The sequence below is a fragment of the Gavialis gangeticus genome, unplaced genomic scaffold (assembly GCF_001723915.1).
Source record: "Gavialis gangeticus isolate Ggan-Ray unplaced genomic scaffold, GavGan_comp1, whole genome shotgun sequence".
Taxonomy (NCBI): Eukaryota; Metazoa; Chordata; order Crocodylia; family Gavialidae; genus Gavialis; species Gavialis gangeticus.
The window spans coordinates 61,185,067-61,195,237 of record NW_017728995.1 but is presented as its reverse complement, the minus strand read 5'-3'; the positions used below and the strand labels follow the sequence as shown (position 1 = coordinate 61,195,237).

Here is a 10,171-nt window from a genome sequence, read left to right as displayed (position 1 = left end):
AGAAAATTATTCTGGCACACATCCAGGAGGGGCCAGCAGGGGACTGCATACTTAGGGGCAACCAGCACGGGTTCATCAGCGGCAGGTCCTGTCAGACCAACCTGGTGGCCTTCTACGACCAGGTCACTAAATCATTGGATGCAGGGTCTTGTCTTTAAGTGTATCCAAATACTGATTGGAAAAATATGTCCCTCAGTCTGAGTGTTTTGTTGATGGGGGAGATGTCATATTTGGAAGCATCCCAAATATTTCTGGGCTGCAGTGCTGCTTTTAAGATTTTCAGGATTACCCTGTGGTGTGCAGCTCAGCTACAGAAAACCCCCCGGCATACTGCAATAAGAGCCTGTGTTACTGAAAAAGAAAATTTACCTAATTAATTTTAAGCTCATTAGACATTTAGGTTGGCTCTTGCTTCACCCAAACTGCCTCTCCAATCCCTGCTTTTTCTCTTGCACACACTGGTACACTACAGCAGAGGTACTACTAGCTATGGCCATTAGAATCTGAGTACCGATGGTATACTCAATATTTTACAAGGGAAAAGGAAGCCTCAAGGCACTTACCGTGTGGATTGAGTGGATGAAAATCAGAGACAACATGCACTAGATAAGCTAGAAGGAAGTTCTGCCCTAGAGAGCAGATAGGTTTTAAGACACTGTAACACAGGGTATCTTGCCAATGACCTTGTGTCAGTAGGTGGCAGTTTCTATTGACTGAATTACAATTGGTGTTTAAGGAAGATTCAGAACAGAAGGAGGCTGGCAGCCTCTTGGATGAGAGAGTGCTTCACAGGCGCAGCACTGAGAGGCTGTAAAAGAGGGCCTGACCCAGCCCAAAGCACTGCTTCTTGGACAGTCCACTTGCTATATCAGGAGTGGCCAGACTGTGCCACTCATGGCACAGGTAGCATGGGCAGCCTCTGTGTGGCACATGGAAGAGTTTGGAGGGGCAGGAAGCACAGCGGCAGATGGGGCATGGCACAGAAAGCAGAGGAGCAAATCAGGCAGTAGCAGAAAGCAGAGAAAGGACTGGAGTAGCACTTGCAGGACTCATTTGTGACACTCCTGCCAAAAAAGATTGGCCCCCCAAGTAAATTAGGAAGGGCTTGGCACTTTCATTCCCTTTGGCTCCTGCTTCATCAGAATGCAAGACTTGCCCTCTGTAAGCACCAATATCAGCCTTTTAAATTCAATAATCCCTCTCATCCCCCACCAAAATTAGCCATGTCTAAACTTGCAGTCAGCAGGTCACTTGGCTGAAAGCCACTGCACCACTGCTGACTTTTTCTTTTGTAAGTTGTCAGAAAAGTGACTTTGTAGAACAGGTTTGTACCAAGAAGGGACCCAGCTGGAATGAATGCAAATAGACACATGCATAGATGGAGTTAGGACCTTCCTATATATGGATTACCTGAGCCAAGCCACAGTCTTCAAAACTTATCTGATGCCACTGGCTAGTTAGTTCATTGATTTGCCTAACAGTATTCAATACTATTGGGTGGATTCAATGTTTAGTTTTTGACAATATGCTCAGAGCTTCTGTATGTTTTACTATTATTAAATCCAGACAAATACAGAATACAAAGGCACCTTACAGCAGTCAGAATGTTTGGTTCTTCCTGTTTTACAAGGAGGGGACAATATCCTTCCCAATCCCCAATTAAATTCTATAAGATAAAGATATTTTCTTTTCTCAAAGGTTACAAATGTAGTCTTTGGATGACAAGACCCTCTCATGCCACAGCTGTATCCAGGCAAATCAAATCAAATCAAATCAATAACTTGTTCAGCATGCCCAGAAGGCCACTGAACCGAGGTTGCCTGAACTAAATTTGGGGGGGTGCAACACATGCGGCCCTTAATTTGGACCTCCCAGTATACAAGCAGACTGAAAGTTTGGCAAGCTTTGTACACTGTAATTTTCATCTGAAAAGCATCACTGTTTTGGTTAAAAAACCCATCAATGTTTGGTTCAAAAACCATCAAAGTATTTCTTATGTGTCTTCAGACTCACATCAATTGCCTTTTTAACCAAATATGAATGTGAAGGCAGAAGCTATTAAAAGATCCTAAAATTAAACTAGATTAGCACTTAACCCATTAATATAGATAAATCAAGCATTCAACCATTAGTTAACGCTGGTGATAATTCATTTCACTCCAACTGCTGCATGCCTTCTGTAAGTTGACAGCTCCCAGGGGCTACTGAGAGCTCATCTTAACAAGCAACATGGAAATGAAAAACAGCAAGTCCCATTAACATTCCTGAAGGACACTACTTGTACCATTAGTTTAGGATATTTTTCCCCAATATATATTGCTCTTCATGAAGGAATGCAGGTAGACGCCACTTTTGTAGAGTATACAATATACTGGCAATTCTCCAGCAACTGAAATATTTCATCTGCCTAGTCCTTCTGGTGCAAAACTTTAAAAAATGACACATAAAATATTTAAAATTTTGTTTTATAGGAACCTGCTTTCACTGCTGCAGCTTACCATTTATAGTCCTCTTACTGTAGTTATTATGAAACAATTCGTTTTGGGATATAAAAACATACAAGAATAATGAAAACTATTTCATGGCATTTATAGATCCATTCATTCTTCCCCTTTTCCTTATTGTAATTGATGACTCTATTTCTATGCTATATTAGTACCGCATTTTGTGCTGCACTAGTATGTTCTATCCATCTCTGTTCAGTCTGTCATTTGACTTATCTATTTGCCAGGCAGCTTTAGATTCATTTTCCACCAGAACGTGTTAGTTACAGCACTTCAGAGTCACGGGGAAGGCAGCCAGGGTTCAGGAACACAAATTACTCTGCTGTTAACATCACCCATGGTGGGTTGTTAAAGAATGAAGTTTGAGAAATGATGCTGCGGATAATTCTCTCCAGTGCTCTTCTGTATGTGTCAGGTTCTGCTCTGCATTACAACAGGGCAATCATTTAGAAGCCAAAGGGGTTGAACTGTTGTAACTGACACCTGATTTGGGGCCATTTTCTACAATGGAGAGGAACCTATTTCATGAAGTTGCTTTCCAGGGAAGTGGAGTCTGCCTTAATAGTACAAGTTTTGGATGGCACCTAATAATACCCTGAAGTAATCTCTATAAACCTACCATTTATACAATAGAACAACAGGGACATGGCAGGAAAAGAGGATGAGAGCCATGGCTGCCATGGGCATCACAGCAGCAGGGGAACAAGGTGACTGGGCAAACCTTGCTGTGAAGGGACACAGTCCCAGCCCTTAACATTAGTACCTGAAAAATATACCTTGGTACTGACCTCCCTACATACATAGAGGCAGCCAGATCTATGTAGGCATCTTGGTGGGAGGTAATGGTCAGCACAGCTGCTATGCAGTGCCTAGTGTGACCACATGTCCCATTTTCACTAGGACAGTCCTGTTTTAAACACTTATCCCCGGTGTTCCATTTTTCCAGCGAATGCTGTTGTCCCATTTTCAGCAGTTCTCTCCAGCCAGGGGACTGCTAATCCCCTGGCCTCACTTTTATAGACATTAGGCCTGGAAGGGACTTTGTAAGATTATTGGGTCCAGCCCCCTGCCCAAGGGGCAGGAAGTCAGCTATGGTCAAAGGATCCCAGCAAGATAAACATCCAAATATTTCATGAAAGTGTCCAGAGTAGATGCTTACACCACCTCTGGGGGGAATCTGTTCCAGGCCTTGGGGGCTCAGACAGTAAAGAAGCTTTTCCTTATGTCCAGTCTAAAACGGTCTTACAGGAGTTTGTGACTGTTGGACCTTGTCTTCCCTTGGGGCGCTCTGGTGAACAGGCATTCCCCCAGATCCTGATGCCACACCACTTACGTACTTATAGGCTGCCACCAAAGTCACCCCTGAGCCTGCACTTCTCCAGGCTGAAGAGTCCCATAGCTCACAATGTCTCTTCATAAGGCCTGTTCTTGCCCTCTGATTATGTGCTTGGCTCTCCTTTATACTCTTTCAAGCTTCTCCATGTCCTTCCTGAATTGTGGAGCCCCGAACTGGATGCAGTACTCCAGCTGAGGTCTCTCCAAGGCCAAGTACAGCTGGAGGATGACATCCTGGGTCTTGCTTGAGATGCATGGGTAGTTGCAAGCCAGAGTTTTGTTCACTTTGCCAGCTGCAGTATCTCACTGGTGGCTCATATTCATCTTGTAGTCAATCATGACCCCCGTGTCTCTTTTGGTCATAGTGCTAGCATGCTCCACATGTAGCAAGATCCTCATGCAGTGCTCCACACCTCTCTCCCACTTTCTAGTGCACTCAGCTGACACTGGAGCTCAGAGACAGCTGAGCATGCATTGGAGGGACAAAAAGAAAAAGGTGGGGAAGAAGGAGGGGAATGTCTCATTTTGAGCAAAACCTCTCAAAGTATATGGCAGAGCTCATCTTTTAACTGAAGCGGAGGTTATATCTGAACAACCCCCATTATTGTTAGAGACCGCATTCCTTATTGACTAATAAGTGAATCGATAGGCTCCCTTTATTATGTAGGCAAATAGCAATTTGCAGGCTTTGATCGTTTATACTGTCTGAAATCTGTATGCTAGCAGTAACGAGTGAACAGTAGAGCCGGGAACAGATCAATACACAGCCAGACATTTTCTATGAAGGGAGATGGAGAAAAGAACCAAGATGGTGATGGGCTTGGTTTCAAAATCTTTCCTTTTTACCCTCCTATATTGTGGGAGATCACGGCTGCTGGCTTTTCCAGATCTGCAGATTGCCTTTGGCTTGTCCCATGAACAACTGACTGTACCCCTTCAAGGCTGAGATTTTTCAGGTATGGCCTAACTCTGCATCCAATGCCATCAATGGTAAAGTCCCGCTGGACATCAGAACTGGGCCCACAATGAGCACATGGGAAGATTTTATCATCCATCATTCAGCCTGCAGTAAGTTGAGAACTCATGTCCCAGAACAAGATTTATTTAGTGCAAAATGAATACAGTGCCATGTTATTTCCACACACCCAAGAAATACCATGGCCCACTGCATGCTGCATAACAGCTACCCTTTGCCTGGAAATATAAATTAATTCATGGACCTATTTCCATGCATTTCCTTCTCTTTGTGGGTAAGAAAACAAATGTATTGGCTACTTACTCTTGAAGGTTTAAAAAAAGCCTTTGCTGCAGCTGATCAATTGCTGGTGGTTGCAAAGCTTCATGACTGGCATTAATTCAAGAGCCTTGGCTGCTGTTTCACAATTAACCACTTTAGGAGAATGCCATGTGTGGAAACAAACCAGATGTGATCAGATTTTTTTTTCAGTGATTTTAAACTTTGTTCAGAGATTGAAGTAGCAAGGGAAATGGTGAGACTCTTAAGAATCACTTCCCAGACAGGCCTTTCCAGGTTTTCATCTACTGCTCATGTTCATAATTTCAGCACTTTGCCAGCTCCCAACCTGTGCTATGCAGATCTACTGGCAAATAAAACCATGTCCACCTTGTTGCAAGACCAAATTTGGAAGTTTGCAGAATGAATCTTGCTGTTCTAGTCTAATGCTGCTTGGAACAGAGTATTTCACCTCTTGAGTCCTATATTTACCACAGGGACCCTTGTGAAGACCTTGATGTTTAGAAGAGGTTGCATCTCCCTAGGATTTATTTTCTAACATTTGTTTCAACTTAAACAACTGTTTACACGGCTTTTCCCTCCTATTTCATTTTTCAGTGGACTTTTGCTGGGTTTGCTTTTCCCCAAGAACTACTTGGTGCTTGTCACACCCCACTGTTTATATCTTTGCCATAGTTCCACCCTGCTAAGAACTGGCAAAATGTTAATGCAAAAAGGAGATGCCCTGGAGGGTTTTTCTCTTTGCCAAAGCTCCTCACACCTGCAGTTACAGCATGTGCTTGTGATTAGTGGGTTAAATGTTTTAAAATAGAGACCAATGAAACAGCATGCCAAAATATGGCTCATTTGAGACTGAGCACTAGGAGAGCCTGTATCACAGGATGACTGCCAGATAACAACTCTGTACCTATATAACCTAATAAGCCAAATGTTTCCATTTTTTGATATTCCCTTTGCCTGCTGAAAGCATTAGCCTTTTGCATAGTATAAAGAGTCCCTTACATTCGTTGTAATAAGCTCACTGTAAATACCTCAGATGAGTGAGAATAACTAAATCACTTCAGCCACAGACACTGAAGCACCATAATACAATGTCCCCATGTATCCCTTAGTAATTAAAAATTCCTCATCATATTATATATGGTCTGTACATATCAAAGTTGATAGCTGGAAGCGTGGAAAAGTGCACATAGCAAACAGAAGCATTTGAGAAGGTTTGCCTGCATGGAATGAATGTGTTTTTTATCATTATAACATGGGCATTTAACATCTCTCTTTCTCTGACTTGCAGGTGAAATCAGCTGAATAGCTGGTAGACAATGTGCTTGGCTGTTGCCAGGATATAATGTATGCTGTATTTCCAATGCTAGGCACAGTATCAACTCTTACCTTGGCTGTGATAGAGTCTTTGTTTTCTTGCATGTTAGAAATGGCTTCTGCGATCCTTGTGTGAATGGTACCAATTACAGTATCTACATTGGATGGTCCATCAAACCGATCAGCCACCAGCAGCATTGAATCTAGCAGAAGACGACAGAGACATCTTTTAAGCATATACTTTACAAATCAAAGGATAATGGCGCTTCAAATTTATATACTGTCATACTGGTGGAATCAGATATTTTTCTCTCAGTAGATGAGACTGTTGAAGGCTATCTTCCAGATGCTTGCTGAAAGTACACATGCCTTTGGAAAATACAATCTCCCTTTCCCTTGTAATCTGGCAGCATTCAGATAGGCCTCTTCTATCCAATAGTGCACCAGTAAAACACCCTTAGTGTCAGATGAACAAGATGAACCATAGAAACCCCTTTAAGACACGAGAAAGAAATAGCTGCAACAAACTCTTTGCAGACTGGCAATACAGAATGACAAGAGACCCCTGGCAAAGTACAGAGAGGGAAATCTGTGCATAAATTGGAAACAGCATCCTGGGATCTAACCCTTACTACCTTGCATTCAAGTTTTAATAAAGGGCTGTAGTGTACAGGGAATTGGAGATGCTAGATTTAGCAAAATGCCAACAGAGGGGTAATGGAACAGGTGTCTGATATGCCAAGGAAGGAGAATAAAAAATTGCTCCTAGTGAAAATTTCCTACATACCACTTAGGACAGGACAGATCTGACAAAGCAAAACATGGCTCATAAGGGAACTGTCAGTGCCAAATCCAGAGTAGTAGAGCAAAATGAATGCACCTAACCTGGCAAAAGGAAATGCAGGGTGGCTGAGAGGTGCCAACTGTTCTCAACTCTCACTGACTGCTGAGCTTTGCAAGGTCCAGTGTTGATATGACTCAGGAACCCTCTTCAAGAAGTAATTTACTAAGCATGTGCCTTAGGAGTGGTGCATTTTGCTGACAAAATGTAATAAGCCAAGTTTTTCAGCAATACAATTAGTTTTGGAATGGAGACTCCAAAGGATGGAAGGAAATTTTCTAAGCATTCATAGCAAAAGAGGATAAGGAAACAGTATTCATCCAGCCTGATGTGCTCAATGCCTAGGGAGATTTAACACAACCAAGATCTCAGGGCCACATCCAAACATGGTTTCAGGCACTTAAAAGTGGGATGTAGACAGAATCCAGGTGGGTATGCCTAAAATTACAACCTTGAAAATCTGCTCTCAGCTGCTGTCTAAACCCAGAGGTACTGAAACCTCGAGGGGTGACACTACTTTTTGCATGTATGTTCTCTAGGGACCAAAAGCATAACAGTTTTAACAGGACTGAGCAGCTCAGCACTTAGCTCATATGTAAGCCAAACGGGGGCAGAAAGGAGATGTTCTGTCAGCTACATCCCCTGGGCTACTCAGTCCAGTAGACATTCTCAGCGCTCACCTATTATATTCCCAACACACAATGGTAGCTCCCATTTTAAAACATAACATAGTTGGACTCCCTGATGACCTGACTGCTACAAGTTGTTATTGTTCTTTCCAGTACAGAGAGGAGGATATTCTGAGGCTCTTACACAAAAAAGCCATAATTTCCTCCACTGGGACTGAGCAATTCTCTCTTGGTTCTTACTCAACACGGCATTGGAGTTCTTGCAGAAGATGGTGTGATGCAATGTAAAGACTTACTCAGCAGGAATCTGGGCTGCCAGCATTATTCATGAACGATGAAGCCAAAAGTGAATTATGCAGGTCACCTTACCAAGTGCCAGTCAAACTTCTACATCACACTATACCATGAAGTTGCCTGTGAGTGAGGTGCTATGGCGCAGTAACAAAAGGAAGTACTAAATGATTAAGAAAGTACCAAATGATAGCACAGTAACAACAGCGCTGTAGGGGCACGTGTGCATGCGCCCTGTTTCTATCACTTCACTGACAGCTATAATGGTCTACATGATTGACAAGTATTTATTTCTCTGTACTACATTTTAGAACATTAACCACTAAAGTCACACTCAGAAAAGAACAGGTAGAACAGCATGTAATACGCTTTTTAGAAATCATTTTAGTTTCAGTGCAAAACCCAATTAAGTTAATGGAAAGACTCCCAGTGATTTAAATGGCCTTTTATTGAGGCTCTTTCAGTCTCCAAAAAGCTGACTGTTTATATTGTAGTAGCTCTTAGAAGCCAATCAGGGATCCCACACTGCACTAGGGGCTGGATCTCAAAGTGGATCTGGGTGAAGTCAGAGTAACCAAAATAAGATGTGCTCCACTGTTAGCCAAGGTTAACAAACAGCTTCTTGTGCAGGCCTTTAGCATGGAATTTAGCAGCATATAAAAGTCACAGCCTTGAAGCATTTATTACTTATTTTCATCAAATTAAAATAAAAAATGGTTTGCTGTTTAATTTGAACAAGAACAGAGTAAGTATGCAGTTTCCAAGTTACTCTTTTTTTTTGTAATAAAGCCTTATGACTGCTTCATTTTAAAATGTTAAACTTGTCACACAATGGTGTAACTGCCTCTTCATAGTCTGAAAAAAAATCCCACAATACTACAAGTCTGCTGTTTAACTGCTACTGTTCAAAAATAGTAACACACTTTCCAGAACCATTTTTCCATGTATTTTAGCTTGAGGATGTACTGAGGATATAATACATATCAGTAAATGAAAGGATATTTCAAGAATGATTGACAATATTCAATCCATCAGTTAGTCTTAGCATATCTCCCTTTATTTGCTCTAATCTTATTTGCCAAAATAAACACTGTAGCCATGTCAACATCATTAACAACTCCTCTCCAGGGATCTGGATTTTCCATTCGCCAAGGGAAAATGCAGTAAAACCTGGATTTTCTCTTTTTAAGGAGAAAAACTCAGATTTTCTCCTATAAAGGAGAAAAATACAGAAAACAGTGAGTTTCCCCTTGCAGGCTGGCAGAGTTCCAGCTTGCCAGGAGTTGGGGGGAGCAGAAGGGGGGCGATGACCAAACAGGCCGGAGGCACCGTGTGCATGTACGTATGCACATGGCAGCCAAGCAGCCTGGAGAGTAGCTCCCCACAGGCAAGTTTAGCAGATGTAGGGGCAGAGGGGAGGGGGAAAGGGAGAGAAACTGAGGTTCCCATAGTGAGGGAGGGAGGGAGTTAGGCAAGGCTGGGGCTGGACCTGGGACTGCTGCCCAGCCTGGGCAGCGTATGAGGCTTGAGGCCAGAATGCGTGGCTGCAGGGCTTGGGTGGGAGTGGGATGGAGCTGCAGGTGGCTCATCCATGGGGTGGCGGGGAAGGCTGGCTCCCCACCGCTGCATGCATTCCTGGGGAAGGCATGGGGGGCAAGTGACCCCCAGACTTGTGTGCAGGGCAGGAGTGGGCTGCCCACTGTAGGCTCAGGCCCCCCACACTTCTGCCTTCCTCCTGGGGCCTGCGCAACCTGGTGGATGGAACCTGGTGCGGCAGGGCAGAGCAGGGCAGGGAATCTTGGTGCTGCCATTGGGAGCCTTGCACCACCCTGGCAAGGCACCTCTGGCCTGCCCAGCAACATCAGGGGTGGCAAAGTGGAGTTGTGCCCACCACTGATGCCTCATCCTGATGGTGCAGGGCTCCTGGCACCAGCACTGAGCTTCTCCCCCAGCTCTGCCCTACTGTGCTGGGTCCCACCTGTGCCCCCTCCACCCCAGG

At 43.6% G+C, this 10,171-nt stretch overlaps 1 protein-coding gene across 1 annotated transcript in view; it reads right to left on the bottom strand.

Moving 5' to 3' along the window:
- The window catches only part of GPC1 (glypican 1), a gene marked incomplete at its 5' end in the record, with an annotated part of 433,058 nt that overhangs the window by 15,287 nt on the left and 407,600 nt on the right, over positions 1-10,171 (bottom strand). The window contains one exon of the mRNA XM_019503690.1: positions 6,484-6,614. Coding sequence (XP_019359235.1) covers positions 6,484-6,614 — 131 coding nt within the window. The remainder of the gene's footprint in view (positions 1-6,483; positions 6,615-10,171) is intronic.